The sequence below is a fragment of the Canis aureus genome, chromosome 16 (genome assembly GCF_053574225.1).
Source record: "Canis aureus isolate CA01 chromosome 16, VMU_Caureus_v.1.0, whole genome shotgun sequence".
Lineage (NCBI taxonomy): Eukaryota > Metazoa > Chordata > Mammalia > Carnivora > Canidae > Canis > Canis aureus.
The window spans coordinates 17,887,552-17,909,218 of NC_135626.1; the positions used below are offsets into that span (position 1 = coordinate 17,887,552).

General features: G+C 55.4%; 1 protein-coding gene across 21 annotated transcripts in view; it reads left to right on the forward strand.

Annotated features, from left to right (window-relative positions):
* Positions 1 to 21,667, forward strand: part of MYO18A (myosin XVIIIA) — a 98,382-nt gene that overhangs the window by 51,293 nt on the left and 25,422 nt on the right. For 20 of the 21 annotated variants that reach the window (XM_077851941.1, XM_077851942.1, XM_077851943.1 and 17 more), the window contains 20 exons: positions 105 to 192; positions 395 to 501; positions 611 to 787; positions 1,137 to 1,350; positions 1,556 to 1,698; positions 2,285 to 2,385; positions 3,413 to 3,476; positions 3,694 to 3,838; positions 4,154 to 4,174; positions 6,050 to 6,226; positions 6,453 to 6,543; positions 6,815 to 7,007; positions 7,854 to 7,940; positions 9,823 to 9,964; positions 10,115 to 10,274; positions 11,279 to 11,465; positions 11,769 to 12,012; positions 14,938 to 15,047; positions 18,066 to 18,131; positions 21,160 to 21,288. In XM_077851941.1, coding sequence (XP_077708067.1) covers positions 105 to 192; positions 395 to 501; positions 611 to 787; positions 1,137 to 1,350; positions 1,556 to 1,698; positions 2,285 to 2,385; positions 3,413 to 3,476; positions 3,694 to 3,838; positions 4,154 to 4,174; positions 6,050 to 6,226; positions 6,453 to 6,543; positions 6,815 to 7,007; positions 7,854 to 7,940; positions 9,823 to 9,964; positions 10,115 to 10,274; positions 11,279 to 11,465; positions 11,769 to 12,012; positions 14,938 to 15,047; positions 18,066 to 18,131; positions 21,160 to 21,288 — 2,646 coding nt within the window. The remainder of the gene's footprint in view (positions 1 to 104; positions 193 to 394; positions 502 to 610; positions 788 to 1,136; positions 1,351 to 1,555; positions 1,699 to 2,284; positions 2,386 to 3,412; positions 3,477 to 3,693; positions 3,839 to 4,153; positions 4,175 to 6,049; positions 6,227 to 6,452; positions 6,544 to 6,814; positions 7,008 to 7,853; positions 7,941 to 9,822; positions 9,965 to 10,114; positions 10,275 to 11,278; positions 11,466 to 11,768; positions 12,013 to 14,937; positions 15,048 to 18,065; positions 18,132 to 21,159; positions 21,289 to 21,667) is intronic. The other variant, XM_077851939.1, reaches the window with a different exon arrangement.

The window sequence follows — 21,667 nt, forward strand, 5'->3', positions numbered from 1 at the left end:
TCTCACCTGGAAGCACTTCCCCTCACATTTCTCCTCTCTCCTGCTGTCCTGACTCTGTTTTCTAGAGCAAGGTCTGACTATTTATTCCCCCCTCCCTCTGATAGGTGAAGACAGAAGAACAGATTGCAGCTGAGGAGGCCTGGTATGAGACAGAGAAGGTGTGGCTGGTCCATAAGGATGGCTTCTCACTGGGTGAGTCTGGAGAGGCCCAGGGGAGAGATGCCTGGGCCTCTCAGGTTTCAGGGCTGAGTGTGCCTTCTGGGTCTGGTAAGCCTGGGTGGCGAGTGAGGAGAGGCTAGTGATATAGTGGGGAGGAGACAAGACCACAGAGGGCCCAAAGACAGTAGCAGAGGCTTCCCAGGCCTGTGTCTGACTGTCTGTCCCCGCTCTGTAGGCAGTCAGCTCAAATCCGAGGAGCTCAGCTTGCCAGAAGGGAAGGTGCGTGTGAAGCTAGACCATGATGGCGCCATCTTGGATGTGGATGAGGATGATGTGGAGAAGGTTTGCAGGTGGAGGGCACAGGAAGTGGGCTGGGCAGGGCAGGCCTGTCGATTGGCAATACAGACAGGTTCTGCTTCTTCAGCGCCTGCCCACCTGTCCTATCACACAGGCTAATGCTCCCTCCTGCGACCGTCTAGAAGATCTGGCTTCGCTGGTATACCTCAACGAGTCCAGTGTCCTTCACACACTGCGCCAGCGCTATGGTGCTAGCCTGCTACACACGTACGCTGGCCCCAGCCTGCTCGTCCTCAGCCCCCGTGGGGCCCCTGCTGTGTACTCTGAGAAGGTATGGCGACCCCTAGGCTACCATGCTGCCTCAGGGACCCACCCATGTACTACCTACCCCACCTTCCTTGGCTCTGCCCCTTTCCCTTGGCATCCCACTGGGTTCTGGTCCACTCTCAAAGTTGAACTTGGGAAGAGGAGTTGCTTCAGGGGGTGGGGACATAAGGCCCTCCCCCTAAACTCTAACAGAAACCAGGATTGGGCTAGAATCTGCATTCCAACACATGGCCTTAGCCTCAAAATCCCTTGCTCCCCACCTGCAGTGAAAGGCCCAGAAAGGTGGAGCAAGGGGTGTCTGAGTGAGACCAGCTAAGAGCCTTCTTCTTCCCTCCATCCCCCTCCCACCCAAGGTGATGCACATGTTCAAGGGGTGTCGGCGGGAGGACATGGCACCCCACATCTATGCCGTGGCCCAGACCGCATACAGGGCAATGCTGATGAGCCGCCAGGACCAGTCTGTCATCCTCCTGGGCAGCAGCGGCAGTGGCAAGACCACCAGCTGCCAGCATCTGGTGCAGTACCTGGCTACCATCGCAGGCACCAGTGGGAACAAGGTGTTTTCTGGTGAGACAGGACACCTGGAAAAACTGAGAGGGGCGGGAACGGAAGTGCCCTGTAGGTGTCATCTTTATTTCTCCCTGCCTTCTCTGTGCCCTCAAAACCTCTCTACCCCTGGGTCTGAGTAACTCAGAGCCTCTGTGTGCCGGGGGAGTAGGCCTGGGCTGGGCCTCTGGAGGCTTTCCTCATGGCTCTGGGCTGTCTCCTGCAGTTGAGAAGTGGCAGGCTCTGTACAGCCTTCTGGAAGCCTTTGGGAACAGCCCCACCATCATGAACGGCAACGCCACCCGCTTCTCCCAGATCCTCTCCCTGGACTTTGACCAAGCCGGCCAGGTGGCCTCAGCCTCCATCCAGGTGAGGGGCATGCAGGGTGGTTAGAGACTGGCTGCCTGGTTCCACGCCCTGGCACTCAGCTCTCTCCTGCGCCTCGTTTTCCTGGGATCCTACCCCAACAGAATGGACCCTGGCTCCAGCAGGGCTGGTTTGCTCCTCTTCGAGCCTTCACCATTCTGCTCCACCCCACCCCCTTGCCTCCTTCCCTGGGGTTGGCTGCACCCTACTCCTGGGGCCCTGGCCCTGTGTCCGGGGGCTTCTCTCAGGCTCGTTTCACCCAGGTGAGACTGGCTTGTCAGTACAGTAAGGTCCAGCTGACGCTGATCTCCGTCCATGCTAAATGAAACATCTCACCACCGGGTGCCTGGCTCCCTATGAAGACTCTGCCTGGAGGCCCAGGCAAAGGGCAGCAGGACCCCTCCAGGAGCTGGGCTGTCTTCCCCTGGCTCCTGTATCTGCCCCAGGTCTGACCCTGGGGTCATCTGGCCTCTGGTTGAGAGCAAGCTGTAGCCGCTTTTCCCATGGGCTGGGTTCGTCCTGGTACGGGATGGGGGAAGCTTGACTCGGCATCGCCCTCTTTGCCCATACCCTCCATGCTGTGCCACAGACAATGCTTCTGGAGAAGCTGCGCGTGGCTCGACGCCCAGCCAGTGAGGCCACGTTCAATGTCTTCTACTACCTGCTGGCCTGTGCGGATGGCACGCTCAGGTGAGATGGGACAGAGGAAATGGGAACGCTGCTCTGGACTCCAGCTCACTGATGGCTCCTGGTCTTGTCACCTGGTTGTTTATATTGTGTGCTTGCTACCTGTGAGGCTCGGAGGTAACAGACCGGTTTGCTGAATGAGCCATAGGCTCTACCCCACAGCAGCTCCCGAGCTCTGGGCATGGAGATCTGGCTATGTATGAGAGGCAAAATTGGCCCTTCTATGTTCCCAGGGCCTCACCAGGACCTCTGCTACCCCCTGAAACCAGGGCTGCAGAGGAAAGCACACCAAGATGCAGGTGGTCAGGGGCGTGCCTGGAGTCACACGGCTAGTGTGGGGCAGAGCTGTTGTTTGAGTCCACACTGGAGCTGAATGCCTGGGCCTTTTTGAAGTGCCCTCTAAGCTGGGCTACCCCCCACAGTCCCCATGTTGGCTCATCTGCCAGGTTCTTCCCTTTAGACCTTTAGTCTTGCTGTCTTTGTTGTTGTTTTTTTAAGATTTTGTTTATTTATTCATGAGAGACATGGAAAGAGAGGTAGAGACATAGGTAGAGGGAGAAGCAGGCTCCCTGCAGGGAGCCAGATGCAAGACTTGATCCCGTGCTCCAAGACCACGCCCTGAGCCAAAGGCAAACACTCAACCACTGAGCCATCCAGGCATCTTGACTTCCTGTCTTTGTTAAATGATGAGGCTGAGGAGCAGCCCCAGGATATTATCCTCCTTAGCTCTTCTTGTAACTGAGAGCATGTCTGTCCTGTCTGGACTCACTCCACAGGCAGATTCCTTGCTCTCTTTCAATGGTCTGACTGGACACTCTCACCAGAGCATCTCTGATGACCTGTCCTAGGGAGGCTAGTGCTCTGACCAGGCGTCCAGGCCAATTAGGGAAAGTGGCAGCAGCTGGCCTGATAGGGCATGATGGGCAGATAGAACTCAGAGTCTGGAAGCTGATCTGTGTCCACCCTGGTAGAGAGAGGGCCCTTGGCATGGGGGCCAAGCACTGTGCTGATGCCTCATTTGTACCCCTAGGACAGAGCTCCACTTGAACCACTTGGCAGAGAACAATGTGTTTGGGATTGTGCCACTGGCCAAGGTGAGGGGCCTATGGGGCCTGGGTTGGCAGTCCTGGGCCTTGGGAGCAGAGGACGCCTCCAGTGGCCTGGAGTGCCATGTGGGCAGAGCAGGACCGCAGTTCCAGCTGGATGGCTCTCCCTAGCCTTGCCCTTTCTGAGGGTTCAGCAGCATGGGGGTATGCTGAGAGGGACTGCCCCTCAGAGATGTGGTCTCAGCATGCCTGTCTGTCCGTACAGCCTGAGGAGAAGCAGAAGGCAGCTCAGCAGTTCAGTAAGCTCCAGACCGCCATGAAGGTGTTGGGCATCTCCCCAGATGAACAGAAAGCCTGCTGGCTCATCCTGGCTGCCATCTACCACTTAGGGGCTGCAGGTGCCACCAAAGGTAACCCACCGTGGGTCCCAACAGCCTGGCTTATTCTCCTGGGAGAGCTTGTGGAGGCCCTGCCACTCTGTCCTCACCCAGCACAGCTCTGTTATCAGACACCCCTCTGTTGCTTGTGCCTCTTCCCCATCCCCCACATCAGAGCAGAAGGCTCCAAGCACGCAGAGGAGCATCTCTACCACTGGACCTGGATGGCAGTGATGCAGAGCATTACGAAGAACAAGGGGGCGGCGGTTCAGAGGCTGAGGGGATAAAGGGTTCTAACTTAGAGCAGTCCTCCTGAAATAACTCTTCTTCTTATTCCCTTCCTGACAGAGGCCCCTGAGGAGCAAGCGGGTAACTGACCTCAGCCCCTCCCTGGGGTATAGAGGCCACCTTGTCCCATCTTGGTGCTGGGGCTCTCTCTCTGGGGAATGGACTTGTTCTGCCATAATGGAGGGGACTGGCCTGGGAGAAGCTCCTGGTTGAGGGTGGAGAGGGGGTCTGCTGGCCATGAGGCTTCTCAGCATCCCAGGGATAGCTGCTTCGACTTGTTTTGCATCTTGGGATGCCCCCCCCATGGGGCTTAGATGGAGTGGGGGGGGCTTGCTTCTTGGGGCTTTCTGAGGCCAGTACCCCCCTACCCCCCAGTCTTGCTTTCTCTTTACCAACGGTTTGGTAGCAGGTGTCTCTCTTCCTCTTGCATGGTAAGGTGGAGACCACTAGGGGGCAGCAGGCACCGTGGTAACAAAGGGGCTGCAGCTTCAGCACTTGCACTGGGGGCTTGTGAATGGCTAGAGCTTGGTGTGGCTGGAAGAGCACTGCTGCCTTCCCCTGAGATGACGTTGATGGGCGGGCACTTCGAGCACCTCTTCACCCCTTTCTCCCCTTTCTCAGAGGGATGCTGACTCTGAACAGCACCTTGGGCTTTGGCTTCCTCCTCCTCTGGGACGTGAAGGGCCCCAGACAGCTTAGCAGGAGGGAGAAAGGCACTGGTGGGTGGGTGGGTGCCTGGAGGAACAGACGGTTAGGTGTCAGATTCCTTACAATCCCAGCAGGTGGCATCCCTGCCAAAGAGGAAGCAGGCTCCAAGCTAAAGAAGTTGTCTCCAGACTGTGTAGGTGGGCAGGCGGGTAGGCGTGTTGGCTGTGTCTTGAGGAAGTTCTTTCACTCTGAGGAGGTGACAAGAGCAGGTTTCCTCTAACCCTGTCCCAGCACTGACCGCAGGCAGACAGCTCTGGGTGGTCAACACATGGACCTGGTTGAGCAGGGTCTGTTACCTCCTCAGAGCTTCCAATATTTTCCAGAGGATGTGTGTACATGCGCACATGTGTGTGCATGCATGTATAGTGTCTTCATAGGTCTGTGTGTGTGTGTATGTCAGTGTGATTACATCCATAAACATACTTCTTTGAGACTGTGTGCGTGTGCTTGTGTGTATTTTTGAGTCTGTGAGAATGTGGCTCCATTCTTTCGCCCGCTCATCCTCACAAACCCCCACCCCCTACAGTCCCTTCCCGTGGGCCTGGCAGTTTCAGTTGATGACTGTTTGCTAACACACTGTTTTTCTTTGCATGCTGCATGCTGGTCCTTTGCCTTACAGAAGCTGCTGAAGGTAAAACCTTGTTTCTTGTTAGCTCTCCCTAATTGCTGTGATTAGACACATGTTGGCTGAGGCACGTCTGTCTGCGTGGGCTGTTCCCTTCCCCCTGAGGCTTTTTCCACGTTCCCTGCTGCTGGGCCATGGGTGGGTGTTCGTGGTCTCCCCTGGCAGACGCCTGGAGGTAAGGGAGAGGGTCCTCATGTATTCATGGAGAGGGAGGCACTAGGATTCTCTTGTGATGTGTCCCCCATGGGCACAGTGGTTCTCATGCTCATCCCAGGTGGGCTTGTACCTCCTCTGACTGTCTTTCCCCAAGTTGGGACTCCTGAGGCTAAGCCCTCTAACAGGGTTGTTCCAAGCTGCCTGGGTGCCCTCCGGTGGCAGCACTGTGGCATTCCCCCCCTCTTTTAGGACCTGTTCATTCTCTCCAACTGCAGGGGACCCCGGAAGTGCTGGCAGCTCCTGGCTGTCCCTGTTTTGCCTAAAGCCCTTCTGGCATCATCAGGACTATTTTTAACTCAAGATGTTCACTCCCTAGTCCTTGGCCATGGGAGCCAAAGGGCAGAGCAGTCATCAAACGGACTAAGGAGAAAGACCCAAGATGCCAGATCCTTTTCTCTACCCCATAGCTGGACGCAAGCAGTTTGCCCGCCACGAGTGGGCCCAGAAGGCCGCGTACCTGTTGGGCTGCAGCCTGGAAGAGTTGTCCTCAGCCATTTTCAAGCATCAGCACAAGGGTTGCACCCTGCAGCGCTCCACCTCCTTCCGCCAGGGCCCTGAGGAGAGCAGCCTGGGAGATGGCACAGGTACACTGAGCCCCTTGGCTGGTGGCTATGATTGGGAGACCTCACCCAGGGCTCATTGCTCTCTTCTCTGGTTTGGGGAGACTCTTGGAGTGAATAAATACTTCTTTCAGAGGAAGAGGCCCAGCCCCAGTGCCCCATGCTGACTTGACCCTGGGTGGCTAGAGAGCATACCCTGTGGGGATCCCCAGGGTGGGCAGGAGGTAGAGCTGAGGCTCTTGCCCCACAGGCCCCAAACTGAGTGCGCTGGAGTGCTTAGAGGGCATGGCGTCTGGCCTCTACAGTGAGCTCTTCACCCTTCTCGTCTCCCTGGTGAACAGGTGAGTGCCCGGCAGCACCCAGGAGCTGATCAGCTTCCTGCCTTGACAAAGGTGGAGTTGATGCCTCTCAGCTGGTGTGATTGCTGAGGCAGAGCCGTTCTCCACCAGCAGAGGGCTCACTGTCCTTGCGGGCGAGGAGCGGCACAGCCTCCCCACCAGGGTCCTGGGCGCCTGGGCCGGGATGGAGATTTGGCTTGTGGCAGAACAGGGCTGCCCGGGCGCCACGGGCAGACCAGTGGGGCCAGCTCTGACCCAGGCTCTCCCTGTGAAGGGCTCTCAAGTCCAGCCAGCACTCACTCTGCTCTATGATGATTGTGGACACTCCGGGCTTCCAGAACCCTGAACAGGGTGGGTCGGCCCGCGGAGCCTCCTTTGAGGAGCTGTGCCACAACTACGCCCAGGACCGGCTGCAGAGACTCTTCCACGAGCGCACCTTTGTGCAGGAGTTAGAAAGATACAAGGAGGTAGCACTTGACCTTGCCTCTGCCTGCCTACCCCCCAGCCCCTGCCCCCAGCCTCAGCTTCCTGGCACCCACAGGGAGGAAGGACTTCTGGGGAGTGGGAAGGCTCCAGCTTCCTGGCTGGTGGCTCCCTTCCCCACTTCTGCTGTTTGTCATTTCTGTTTCCCCATGCTCTCCAGACTAGTAGTCTTGTCCTGCCCCAGACTATATTCTTACTTTGCAGAGAGTTAGCTCTCCAAGGAGCTGCAGATGCATTCAGGGCCACAGAGAGCCCCTCCTTGCCCACCCTCAAGGCACCCACGTAGGCCCCAAATTGCCACCATGCAGTTCCGGCCTCCATGTGTGTCAGGCCTGGCCTCTGCTGGCCTCCCCCTGGCTCCTGACCTGTTACAATGCTGACTGATTATGTAGGGCTCCTTTGTAAAAGGGTGTCTCGGATGGGACAAGATCTAGAAATCCTACTTCATGTGCAGGTGAGATGAATGAACTGGGGAGGATATTTATCCTGGAGAGAAGATTCAGGAAGCAAACAGCTATCTTCAAGTGTTTCAAGGATGATTGTGTGAAATTGAGAGTAGACTTATTTGGTGTAGTCTCATCACCTGGCCCAAGTAACAGTACTATGTGATTTAGCTCAGTATTCAAGAAGGTGAAACAAATTTTAGCTGTCCCAAAATGCCATGTGGTGCCTTGGGAGGTTGTGAACACTTGTCAGTGGGGCTGCTGGAGGGGAGATCCTGAGAGGGATGGAAGGTTAGACTTGCTGACCCAGCACCCCCTCCTGGCCTTCACGTAGGGCTGCACCCCTCAAGTGGCCTGTGCTCATCACCACTCACCCTTCCCTCCTAGGAGAACATTGAGCTGGCGTTTGACGACTTGGAGCCAGCCACGGATGATTCTGTGGCAGCTGTGGACCAAGCCTCCCATCAGTCCCTGGTAGGAATTCCAGCCAGGGCCCGGGCTCTCCTTTTCTCCCCTTGTCTGGGCCTTTCCCTCGGTGGAGCCCTCACCATGTGAACTGCTGCTGCTCTCGCTGCTCTGGCCAGGAAGTGGCACTTCCTTCTGCCCTGGTACAGTGAGAGCCTTAGCCCCAGGGTGTCTGACCCGGTGGGGGAGGCATACCTGCTCCTACACGGGCCCTGTCCCGTGACTGGCTGAGCCTTGTGTATGTCTGCCAGGAGCCCTGGTGTTTCCTCCTCCTGGGCCACAAGGGCTGGGCTGGGCCCCGAGGACATAGTAATCCCTCCCGCTGTCCCCAAGAGACTGATGCTGCTGAGCAGAGTGGGCAAGGAGTCTGTGCAAATAGGGAATCCACACCTAGCTCTGAATGTGAGCCCTGGCACCTCAACCTTAGGGACAGGCTTTGTCACACTTTGGACTTGTATCTCGGGCAATTTGCTGCCTGGGGGCCTGGCTGGCCTGATGAGCACTTGGCATTTACTGATCATCCTCAGAGAAGTTGCATAAGGTTCTTCTGGCATATTTGCCCTCTTCTGCTTTGAGCCCTGCCCCACCTCCTCCTGTGGGCAGCCGGGGTGGGGGGCAGGGAGACTGTCCCTCTGGGACAAGTATTTAAAGTGCGCAACTTCTGTGTCTCCCCTGGGAAGCTGGCTTCTTTTTCCTGACACCTGGGTCTCCATGCCAGCCTCCTGGAGAGCCTTTGCCATTCCCAGGAGGTGTGGGGAAGACAGTGCATGCGGCTTAGGAGGGCGGGGCATGTCAGATAGTGTCCGGATGGGACTTGGCTATCCCTCCCCTTTGCTCTCCTTATCTGATAGTCCTTGGCCCCTCTGGGGACAGGGGCCCCTCAGTGCTGAGCCTGCTGCTCACTGTCCAATGGCTGCACTGCCCAGTCACGCCAGGTAGCTGTAGCCACTCTGAGACCTTAGCTGCCATCAGTTCTTGGCCACCTTCTGCTTTTCCTGGTCGTCACACTGACTCCCCTGGGCAGCCGTGGGGTGGGTGGAGATGCAAGCAGAGGGGTTCAAAGAGAGGGAAAATGGCACTTTTCTTACTTCTCTTGGCCCCCACTCCTGAAAGGCCAGGCAAGCATGGGGTGTGGAGAAGATTCTGTCCTTCTTGCTCAAGGAAGACTTGGAAATGCTTTGGAAAAGGCACCTTGAGACCAGATGCAACCACAGGCCTCATTTGTGTGATCCACACAGGGTGTTAGAAATCAGAATTTTGTGTTTCCACCTTCTCTTGAAAAGCTGGAGCGTTTACCAATGCTAGGCCAGTGTTCTTCCAGGAAAGCAGCTGGCCACCAACTGGTGGTTCTTCCCTTTAGATGGGGACAGGTGTGATTCAGTCACCTTGGCTCCACCTATTATTATTTATATCTATTAAATCACCAGCCTTACATTTTGACCTTTGAGTTTCTGACCCTGCAGGGATTCCACCTGCAGGGCTTGAAGCCATTTCTGGCTCCCCACTGTCAGGGGGACCAGGATTAACCCCATAGCCATTGCTGGTTGAGAGCTTCCTTTGGACCATGCACCCTGCCCCAGGCCTTCCAGACTTCATCTCCTTTAATCTGCCTGGGATGTGATGCCCAGAGAGTGAGGGCAATGTGGGTTCACCCAAGGCCCTGCTGATTTCCAAGAGGATAAGGATGGCTAACAAGAGCCCTTCAGGCTTTGGTGGCTTTGGACACAATTCCTAGGAAATAGATTTTGCTGTGGGCTTTTCTCTCTAGTCACGGCTGTCAGCCGTGAGTGGCATGGGCTGTAGTGCATGTGCATATGTGTAGCATATTTATAGTGTGTGGTTGGGCCAGGGATTCCATGTGACATGGTGGCATTTCTTCACTTCTCCATAGGTCCGCTCACTGGCACGCACCGATGAGGCAAGGGGCCTACTATGGCTATTGGAAGAGGAGGCACTAGTGCCAGGGGCCACTGAGGATGCCCTCCTGGAGCGCCTTTTCTCCTACTATGGCCCTCAGGAAGGTGACAAAAAAGGTGAGTCATACCCCTGGAGGGCTCTTTTGCTTCCTCTCCTGAGGACCCACTTATGTGGGTCTAGATGGTACTGCCTAGAAAGCCCAGAGTGCCTGGGCTTTTTCTGGGCCTGTACCCTGATGATCTGAACCTTACTTCTCCCACCCTCAGGCCAAAGACCCCTCCTACACAGCAGCAAACCACACCATTTTCTCCTGGGCCACAGTCACGGCACCAACTGGGTTGAGTACAATGTATCTGGCTGGCTGAGCTACACCAAACAGAACCCGGCCACCCAGAATGCCCCCCGGCTCCTGCAGGACTCCCAGAAGTAAGAACACCACTCACTCTGCCATGTCCAATCCCCAGGGCTGATTTTGGGCTTCCTGGTCTCAGAGGCCCCCTCACCAGCAGGCTTGATAGCCTCTGGTTCCTGAGAGGTGACAGCCAAGCCCAGTTTGGTCTTGAGGGCCTGGGGGCAGCCTCCTGGAGTAGAAGTGGGATGGATATGGTTGGAGGCACCTATAAATTGGATATGGTTATCCAATTATGGATATGGTTGGAGGCACCTTGAAATTTGAATAGCACTTCCACATTCTTCACAGAAGGCAAGAGTAGCAAAAAACAAAAAGCAAAACTTTAAAAAACGGGGCACCTGATTGGTTTAGTGGGAATAATGTGCAACTCTTGATCTCCAGGTCATGAGTTTGACATGACCCACATTCGGTATAGAGATTACTTTTAAAAAATAATAAGAATTAACAAATAATAATAAGAAGAAGAAGAAGATACAAATAAAAAACTTAAAAGAAGGCAAGAGTAGCTTTAGAAACCCGTCAGTCACATAAGGCCTGTCATCCGTTTATTTATTTAGCAGATAATTATTGGGCATCTACTCTTTTAGGTGCCTGGCAGATGGCAGTGAATAAAAGAAAACTCCCTGCCCAACTGGGGGCAAGGGGAGAGGCAGAGAACAACCAGTAAATATCATACACAGATTATATGGCGTGGTAGATTGTTGGGCTCTAATCCCTCCTGCCACACTGGACCTCTGCCCTCCCCAGTGATGACCAAGAGCAGATCACTCTGCTGTGTTCAATCCCTGCCTACTCTAGACCTCTGTCCTGCCCCCCACTAGTTTTCTCTTCTTCCCATTCAAAGATTTCCCTCCAGTTTCTCTCCAGGATGTGGGACATGCAGCCCCAGGCCAGATAATCCAGGCCTACAGCCATGGCAATATGGGGATTTTGGGGGTGTCCCAGAAACTGGGAAGACACCCTCTGCTACTCTCTCAAAATTACTTCTTCTCCTCCTCTGCCCTTCCACCTCTGGTAGGAAAATCATTAGCAACCTGTTTCTGGGCCGGGCAGGCGGCACCACAGTGCTGTCAGGCTCCATCGCAGGCTTGGAGGGTGGCTCACAGCTGGCGCTGCGCCGGGCCACCAGCATGCGGAAGACCTTCACCACGGGCATGGCGGCTGTCAAGAAGAAGTCACTGTGCATCCAAATTAAGCTGCAGGTGGTGAGTGTGCCTACCCAGGCCCTAGGGCCCTCTCGGGGCTTCTCTGGCTGATTTGGGCACACCCTACTGACCCAGTACCCACTCAGCATCCCACTCTCACATGTGATTGCTGCTGGTGGGTCCTCTTTTCAGAGACCACTCAGGCCTAGTGAGGGTGGCTTTGTCCAGGCTTGGCATGTCTTGGCCAGTGGCAGGACACCTGCCATCCTGGGAGGAGCCAAGTGGCTGCCACTGGTCCCGGCTCTCCTCGACACTGGCCGGGCCATCAGAACCCACTGAGGCACATCTCTTTCCCTTTGGCAGGACGCCCTCATTGACACCATCAAGAAGTCAAAGCTGCACTTCGTGCACTGCTTCCTGCCTGTAGCAGAGGGCTGGGCCGGGGAGCCCCGGTCTGCATCCTCCCGCCGAGTCAGCAGCAGCAGTGAGCTGGACCTGCCCTCAGGAGACCACTGTGAGGCTGGGCTCCTGCAGCTGGACGTGCCTCTACTGCGTGCCCAGCTCCGTGGCTCTCGCCTGCTTGATGCCATGCGCATGTACCGCCAAGGTGGGGCCTCCTTCCCACTCAATTCCTGCTTCTGTTTTCTCGGGCTGTTCCTGCCCCTCTCTACCTTCTAAGTGGGACCCATGGGGCTAGAGGAGTACTACTCCCTTCCTGTCTCTGGACTGGCTCTAGATCTCTTTTCTGCTCTGGTACCTGCTCTGGTGCTGGTTTTCCAGCCCAGTCTGGTCCTCTCTTTTTTCCTTCCCACCCAGGACTCCCTTCTTCCCCCTCTCCCTTCGGCATCCAGTCCTCTTCATCCCCTCCTCGCCCTGCCCCACAGGCCCCGTTCACACAACTCCCCCTCCCCTGTTCCCTGCTCTGCTCTGGCCTGGCCGGGGCAGCAGACCCATGCCCATATAGAGCCATCTGTTCAGTGGTGCTAACTACCTCTGAGAGCAGCCAGGTGGCGGGGCCATACCCCTGAATGAGAGATGAGGTGCTAAATCTTTCTGAGGTACTTAAATTTCCCAAGAAAGGTCAGACAGATCCTTTTTATAGACCCATCTGGAGGAGGGATTGGAAAGGGTGAGAGTCATAGCACAGCTGACCCTTGACCAACATGGCTTTGAACTGTGTGGGTCCACTTACATGTGGACTTTTTGTAATACACTCTGATAAACATATTTTCTCTTCTTTCTGACTTCCTTAATAACATTTGCCTTCCTCGAGCTTTACTGTAATGATACAGTATGTACTCCATGTAACACACAACAATGTGTTAACCCGCTGTTATGTCCAGTTAACCATACGTTATTAGTCATTAAGTTTTGGGGGGAGTTAAATTTACATTTGGATTTTCAACTGCACAGGGGGCCAGCACCCTTAACTCATGTCATGCTGTTCAAGGATCAACTGTAGTTAACATTATTAGAGCAGTTACAGTGTACCAGGCACTGTTCTGAACTCACCATACAACGTCACTCACTTAATGCTCACAACAGCCTCATGAGGTATTGATACTATGACCATCCCCAGATGAGGAGACTGAGGCTCAGGGTGGTTAAGTAGCTTGCCCAAGGTCACACAGCTCACGAGTGGCAGAGCAAGATGGGACCCAGGCAGACCAGCTTCTGAGTTCGTGCCTCTCAAGTAGGGGGTTCGTTTGCCTGAGAAGTTATGGGCTGCCAGATTTCTGCCCTTTTTTCCTTTGATAGGAGAGCCAGCAGGGTCCCACCCACCCATAGCCAGGTCCGTTTGAGGTATCCCCATAGACACCATCACTTTTCCTTAGCAGCCAAAGCCACAAAGCAGGCTCCCTGCCCTGCTCCAAATAAATCATCGATCTGTCCCCACGTCTTGATATGGAGTTGGTGTTTATTATTTCAAAACCAGATTGTTACCGCTCTGAACCAAAATCAATGTGCTTTACTCAAACAAGCAGATCGATGAGGCCAGCAGCAGCAGGCCCCCCTCCCCTGGCCCAGCCCCCCGCCACCATCGATAGCGCTGATGATTAATTAAGATGCCAGGCGTCCAGACCTGCTATTCTGGCCCATCAATTTAATTGCAATTCAGATACAATCAATAGCTCACTTTGTCTTGGCCCCTCAGCGGCCCCCGCCTCCTGTTTCAATTATCGGGCACATGCATCAGCCTCATCTCCCAGTTGGAGGGTTTCCCGGAGCTCATGAAGCCGGCATAGCGTAGCAGGCCCCCGACAGGCTCTCAAGAGCCCGGGTTTGGAGTCCAGTTCTGCCTCTGGCGGCAACCCTGTGACCTTGAGTCAGCCAGTTGGGCCACTGCTTTGGCCTCGGTTCCTATGCCTGGGAGATGAGTTGTATCTGGCCTAAGACCCCTTTTCAGTTTGAAATTCTGTGACTGTGTCCTCTACCATGGGCTCAGGGTGACCTCCTACCAGCCTCCATCCCAACCTTGCTCCGAGCCAGAAGCCATCTGACCACTTGCCCTGGCCTCAAGCCTAAACAGTAGGGACGTCTCTGCTAGAGGTAACGCTCCGCAGGGAAAGAGAATCTAGAATTCTTTTGGTCATGCAGCCTGGGGCTCAAGGTCAGGATGGGAGCAGGAAGGGCCACCCTTTTTGTATCCTGTTTCCGGGGACTGAAGAAAGGAAGGGAGCATTTTATTGAACACCCACCATGTGAGCCAAACGTGCTTTCTACATATTTTCTCATTCAAACCGCAGGACTATCATACAAGATAAGTGGTAGGTCCCCCATTTAAAGATGAGGAAACCGAGGGGCACCTGGGTGGCTCAGTGGTTGAGCATCTGCATTCGGCTCAGGTCATGATCCCAGGGTCCTAGGATCAAGCCCCTCATCGGGCTTCCCGCAGGGAGCCTGCTTCTCCCTCTGCCTATGTCTCTGCCTCTCTCTGTGTGTTTCTCATGAATAAATAAATAAAATCCTTTTTAAAAATAAATAATAAAGATGAGGAAATTGAGATTCCAGTGACTTGTCCAAAGTCACATGGTGCCATGAGCCAGGGCCAGGATTCTGACCCCAAGTCTGTACCCTTTTCCTCTTGCTACGGTCTGTTACCCTATTTTCTTTTTCATTGTTAAGTCCTGAAGCCATTGTTCTCTCTGGGTTTAACAGAGTCATAGACACAGAGGCTAGAAAGCATCTTTCTTAGCCATAGTATTATCCCCAGGTGGTCAGCCGTCCTCTGTTCACACACCTCACTGACAAGGAGCTTGCTTCCTTCTAAAGGAACCTGTACCCGTTGTAACCTTACAATCCCCCCGGAGGGCAGCCCTAAGTGTCCTGCAGTCTCCTGTCCCACACCCCTGCCTCTTCCCTCTCCACCCTCCCTTCCCAGGCCTGCCCCACACTCAGGCTCTCCTCCCCCGTAGCTTCTTCCCCTTTCAGGGACTGTCCCTGTGTGCAACCTGGGACACCAGTGGCCATCTGGTGTGCCAGGAGCAGGCAAGGGGCCAACAGACGTGGCTCGGGGCTGCCCTCTCTCTAGGTTACCCAGACCACATGGTGTTTTCCGAGTTCCGTCGCCGCTTCGACGTCCTGGCCCCACACCTGACCAAGAAGCATGGGCGCAACTACATTGTGATGGATGAAAGGCGGGTAGGTCTGGGCCCCAGAGCCCTACCAGACCCCCTTCCTTCTGCACAGATCCCTCCAAGCACCTACCCTCCCTGCCCTGGAGAGAGCTGGGCTGGCCCTTGCTCAGGCTCCTGGATTTGGCCACCCAGGGGCCAGGACAGGGACATGTAGTAGCCCAGCTATGCCAGTGGGAAGAAGGCAGCCTGGGGCATGACCCATAGGAATGAGAGAAGAGTCACCCCCTTTGGAGGCCAGAGTTGGGGGTCTCTGCTCTCTGGTCAGCCAGTCATCTAAGAGCCTTCAGGATGCAGATAAGAACTAGTATTTGGGGTGTTACCACTGGTAGCACCCGGGCCCTTCAGCCTTCACTTCCACATCAAGGACTCAGGTTCCTGCAGCAAGCAAAGCTGTCCAGAGGTGGGGCAAGCATCCTTCCTAGGGGCAAGATTGATACAGCGCCAGGGTAAGCCGAAGGCTCCGGCCTCTTGTCAGCACAGGTTGGTGAACTCATGGCTTCAGAAACTCATGGCTGTAACCCCCAGAAGCAGCCCCTCAGAGAGCCAGAGGGCTCCTTGAGCAGAGGAAGCCTCCTTCACTGTTTTCTGGCCTCAGGCACCCAGCCTGACTCTGAAGGTATCTCAGACCTTAGGATGGCTTCCCCCAAAGGGAGAATGCTGTGCAAAATGGGGCAGAAAGCCCCTCTTCCCTTGCCCCCCAAGTCACAGACCCACATTCACAGAGACCTCAAAAACTTCTCTCCATCCAGGACCTGCCAATGTCCTGAGCAACCTTGGTGTGCGTGTAGATGAGCCACCCACAACCCTCTTCTCTCTCACCCCAGACCTTTATTCCAGCCTCCCACTCATGGCTGCACCCAGGACCTTGTCAGCCCTGGAAATGCTTCACCTGAGAAATCATAAATTCCAACATGGCGTTCTCTGACCACAGCCTCCTACCTGCACACTTCACTTCTCTCCTCCTTTCAGGACACCTGCTCTTTGACTCTGTTGAGACCTCTCCTTTCTGTACCCCACTCCATTTTCTCTGCTGTGTCCATTCCCTTCTGACTTTCTTTTCTGCTCCGCCTTGATGCCATGGTCCAGCCCTCTGGTCACTTGGCCTCCATGCCCCTCAGCTCTCCTGAGCCTCCCTATACCTGTCCACGTCCCCCACCCCCCACAGTGAAGGGCCAGCCTTCAGGTATCTGCACTCCTTTGGGAGTTCCCAAGGGCTATGGAGTTTGGGGTTCCCAAGGGCTATGGAGAAAATTATACAACCAGGCGGACTGGAAGTCCTATGGGTTCATGGTCTCCAGCCTCAACTGCCCTTGATGTGTCCTGGCAAGGTTTTCATATGGCGCATCCTTCCCTGGCCCCTGTTCCAAGCTCCTTCCCTGCCATTCAGTCTTTCTCCTTGAATTCCCCCCTGCTGTACCTCCCCAGGTCATCTGCCCAACAGTTGACCTTGCTTCTGAATGGTAATAAAACTGAGGCTCTGGCTTCCTTCTCTGCCTTCTGTATGTTCTCTTCAGTTCTCTTCGGGTGCCTTCTTCCTCAGCCCTCCTGTCTGGGTGGGAGAGGCCTTCCTCCTGTGCTTTGGAATCCACTTCCTGTGGCTCCCTGGAGTCCTACTTCATCGGTGCTGCAGCCTCTACTCTGCTGCAGGCTCTCTTTTCTCTCAGGAGAGAAACATTCTGCAGATCCTGTGCTGGGAAAGGAGCCTCCCATCAACCCTCTCTCACATGGGACCCTTGTCTGTCTCTTGCCTGCCCCAACCCGTTCTTCCACCCTCCAGTGCCCAGATCCCTGCCCTAACACCCTGGGACTGATCTGTTGCCCGTTGCCCTCTGTGGTGCCCTTTACTGTGCTTCTTGGCTACATGTGACTCCATTGACAACTCCATTCTTAAGGAAACATTCTCTGCTCAGCTTCCTTGCTGCCACACCTGGCCATGCTCTCGTCCTGCTGAGCTTCCCTTCTTCCACCTGCCCCTGCAGGAAAGGTCTCTCTCTCCCTTCAGACACTGCCCTTGGCCATCTGTGCATTCTATTCTACAGCCTCTTCCTGGGCAATCTCATTCACACCCGTCACTTCCATCACCACGTATGTATTGACGACTCTCAACAATACCTGTAGTCCAGGCCTCTCTCCTGAACCTCAGACGTGTGTTTCTATCTGGCTGCTTTTTTCTGGACTTTTCCACCTACATGCCTTGTAACACCTCAAATTCAGCATGTTCAGACCAAACAGATTCCATTCCCTCCTAAACCTAGTCTCACTCTTCTGTTTCCTACCGTGGAGAGCGGCACCATCGTCTGTTTAGCTTCCTAAGTCAGAAACCTGGGTGTGTCCCTAGGTTCCTCCTTATCACCCACCCTGCCTCTGCACACCTGCAGGTGCAAGGTTCTATCTCTTCATATCGGCATTTCCGCCTCTTTCTTCCCTTTGGGTCAGGCTCCAGCCTCCTCTCCTATGAACGCCTGCAGTAGCTGCCTGAGGGGGCCTCCATCCAGTCTCCATATAGGCGCCACCCCTTTTGGCTACTGCCCACCTTTCTAGCAGTACCTTAACCACCCCACCCCCTTCACTCCCAAGCTGCCTGGTTTCCTCAGTACATTCCCTTGTCTCGTGTTTCCATGCCTTTGCTTGTGCTTGTCCCTCTGCCTGAAATGCCCTCTCCCTTACTTTGCCTAATTCTTCCTTAGAACCAAAAACTCAGCACAAACAACACCTCCCGTCCTCCAGGACACCTTCCGTGATCTCTTGTCTGACTTAGGTGCCGTCTCCTTTGTATACTTCACTAATTCACTTACCTCTCTTGCCAACAAGATAACTTACTGCCCTCATAGTCATCTTTACGTCCCCAGAATCTAACCTAGTGCCTGACGCAGTGGAAGCCCGCCCAAGAGCACTTGTTGAATAAGAAATGGACTGCCTCAGTAGAGGCTGGGGAGGGATTCGTGCCTAGGCAAAGCCCTGCATAGAGACGGGGGTGGGGGGAGCAGCCCCTGGCCTTCCTGACAGAGGCCTCTCTCTGCAGGCAGTGGAGGAGCTGCTGGAGTCCTTGGATCTGGAGAAGAGCAGCTGCTGCATGGGCCTGAGCCGGGTGAGCAGTCCCAGCTGGGTGAGGGTGGCCGGGCCCGGCACCCACTCTGGTTACCCTTGTCCAAACGGCTGGCCCTCCCCTTCTGCAGCAAACCTGACTTCCCACCCTCTGAAGGAATGACTCGTTCAGGACCATGAACCTCTGTAACGTCGGGGAGAGGGAGTGGGTTGGAAGGTGGCCCTGAACTTGGCCTGAGTCCTGGTGTGGGGAGCGGGGAGGATGAGACAGCAGGGAGGAGAGCTGGACAAAGCAGGAAGGCAGTAGGCAGAGTGCTCCAGAGGCTCCCCGAGGGCTGCCAGGGTCCCAGCAGAGCAAGCAGGATGCAGCGAGGCTGTGCCGCCGCCACCTGCCCACAAGTCCAATTCCTCACCTGAATGGAACGTGGTGTATGAGAGGCAGGCACGCCCGGCCCCGGGTGCCAGTGTGCTGCATCACTCTGCGCCAGTGGGTCAGGCGAGCGTCCCTCCCACGGGCAGGAGCCCTGCTCGCCATTCTCTCCTGAGACTGGGAGGCTTGACAGGTGGCGTCCACGTATGTGCTCCAAGGGCTGTGCTGGGAGGGAGGCCATGTGGAAGCCAGGGAGGGGTTCTAAGCCTGTCTACCTGTCAGCAGGGACGGAGGGAACTGTGGGTGCCAGGGCTTCATGGAGATGCTCGCAAAGAAGGCTTGGTGTTGCTTGTCCACTCTTTTCTCTCTGTTCTGTATCCTGAGTCACCAGCCTGGCCCTTCTCTTTCCTATCCCCTGGCTGTATCTTTGTCTCTGCTGCTTTTCCCTTTTCCTTGTGGCCCTGGCAGTTCCTGCTGGTATCTAGTCCTTGGTTTCTGGCTCTGTCATTTTCTGTTTCTTTCCCTGTTCTCTGGGTCTTCTGTGGCCTCACTCTTTCTGTTTATTTTTCTGGCTTTGGTCTCTTGCTGTATCTGACTCAACCTCTCCCCATCCCCAACTATCTGCCTGCTCAGGGGCTGCCAGCCGAACTTCCTCCCTGGGAAACCCGCAGCCAAAGTTTCACTTCAGCCTCTCCGGCTCCTGGGCGGGCTCCTGCCCCCCCGGCAGGCTGGGCTGCTGCTGGCTGGCACTGGGGTGGCACCTCCTCCAAGGCATGTCCTGGTCAGGAGAGGGCCTGTACAGGCTGGTCCTCTTCCCAGGTGCAGCTCAGACCCTCTGCTTCATCCCAGGTGCTTGGCTGAGGCAGGCGAGCCCCAGGGCCCATTCACACTCAGAAATTAGAGGCAAAGTTGGATGTTTTCTCACATCTGATTTTGGGAGAGAAATTTCAGGGCTTCTAGGCTGTGGTTGGGTGGCTGGTGAGCAAAGATTCTGCATATTTGTGGCATTGCTTCAAGGAGGGGGTCGCTGTCTGAGCCCACAGAACTCTGGGGATTTCAGGCAGGGTGTTAGAGGATCTTGAGAGCCTCCTGATTCTGTTTGTAAAATTGTATGGATGGGTATGCTGGGGAAGAGAGGTCCTGAGCTTTCACCTAATACTCAAAAGGAGTATTACCCCCACTCACCCCCACTAATGCATAGCTGCACAAGAGAGGTCTCAGGCTCCCTGCCCCAGTCCCTAGGCCATCTAGGGACCACTCTCCATCCCCTAGGCCACCTCCCTTCTGCCCTAGTTAGACAGCTGTGTGTGCTGACCACTAGCACCTATGTCTACCTTCAAGAAGAAAAAGGTGCTGTTCCAAGGGTATCTCCATCCCAGTCCCCAGCTTAGACGGCAAAGCAGAGTTCCTGGGGTGGGGTTGGGGGGGGGTCCAAGGGAATATGCTAGTGCAAGAGGTTTTGGGACTATGAGTTATTGTCACCTGGGGGAGATGGAGCAGTCCTGGGGGGACTCAGATATTCCCCACCCCTGGAGGAATCTCAGGCTCACGCATTGTGAGATATTGAAGCTCGGGTAGGGCTTGAGGCCCATGGGAGAACCCAGGCACTCAGTGCCAGTGTGGGATCTGAGGAAGTGTTGCTGAGGACCGGAGCTGGCTTTCTCCTAGGCCATCCCCAGGGAACTAGGTTTCTGTGGAGTCGCCAGAGGCAAAGCTTTCTCAGCAGAAAGTGTAGGCCCTCTCCCCACTTCTTCCCTGAAGGGAGCCTTAGGGATACTGTACGTATTGGTTCTGAGTGTTTCCCACGGAGTTCACATCTTCTCTTTGCCCCACAGAAGGGAACTTTCTGTGTCCTGGGCAAGGTGGAGGTGGGCATATACCTAGGTATCCCTTTGCCCTCTGTGAGGATCCTGGAGTCTTCTCATCTGTAAATTCCCCCCTCTTCTTCCCTTAGCAGGGAAAACTTTACCCAGTCCCAGTTTGGAGCACCAAAGAGAGAGAGGAAATGCTGGATGTGGGGGCGCCCAGCTGGTTCCTCTCCCATCTGCCCTCCAGCCCCCAAACCTGTAGGACAGGTCTCTTGATTGGGCCAACCCCCACCCATCCCCTGGCTTTTTCATGAGCTGAAACCTGGGTGTGTGTGTGGGGGCGGGATGCTGGCAAATGAAAGAGGAGGCTGTCTAAAGAGGAGACTGAGTGGGGGGCGGCCCCACCCTTTCTCTGTGCAGGCTTCTGGACCTTTCTCTCCTTACACAATTTCACCACATCCACTCCACCTGACCCAAGCAGCTGGCCCCTGTGTTTGGGTGCTCCAGTGGGCTGTGGGCCGTCCTCGGGGAAGAAACCGCCCTAGATATTGCCGAGGGGTGTCCTGTCCCCATTTGACTGTAGCTGCTGTATTTCCTTCTTGTCCCAGATACCTTCCCTTTGACTTCCTTCTCCTTTTATCTCTCTTTGAAGTTAGATTTCCCACCTTACTCCTCCTCTCCCAAAAACCCTCCCCAGCCACCAGCCTAGCCCTCCCCTCTCAGCCTTCTTGGGGCCTCTCCTTGCTCCCTCCCTCCTCCCTTGTTCCCTTGGATTTTCAAGTTCTTCCCAGGGCCACCTCCCAAGCTGGCTAGTTTCCTGTGCCAGCTGCTTGTTTCTCTGCTGGGCTCCCCTCAGCACATCTCCTGCCTTCATCAGGACTGCCTCTCCACAGGTGTTCTTCCGGGCCGGCACATTGGCCCGGCTAGAGGAGCAGCGGGATGAACAAACCAGCAGGAACCTAACCCTGTTCCAGGCAGCCTGCAGAGGCTACCTGGCCCGCCAGCACTTCAAGAAGAAAAAGGTGCTGTTCCAGGGGTATCTCCATCCCAGTCCCCAGCCTAGATGGCAGAGCAGAGTTCCTGGGGTGGGGGTGGGGGGCAGTCCAAGGGAACATGCTGGGGCAGGAGGCTTTGGGACTATGAGTTATTGTCACCTAGGGGAGAAGCAGGATCTTCCTAGGGCCACCATGCCCTGGGCCAGGGCGGGGAAGTGTTCTGAGCTCCTTGGTGCCTACGTGCTGGAATACCTAGCAGGGGGCCATGGGGCCTGGGCCTGGGGCGGGAATGGGGGGCAGCGCCTAGGCAAAGGTGGGCTCTGGATCATAGGCTGCTCCATGAAGATTAAGGAGCTGTGTCAGCGACTCCTTTTCTTATTAGCAAGTCCATAAAACAGCCAGCACC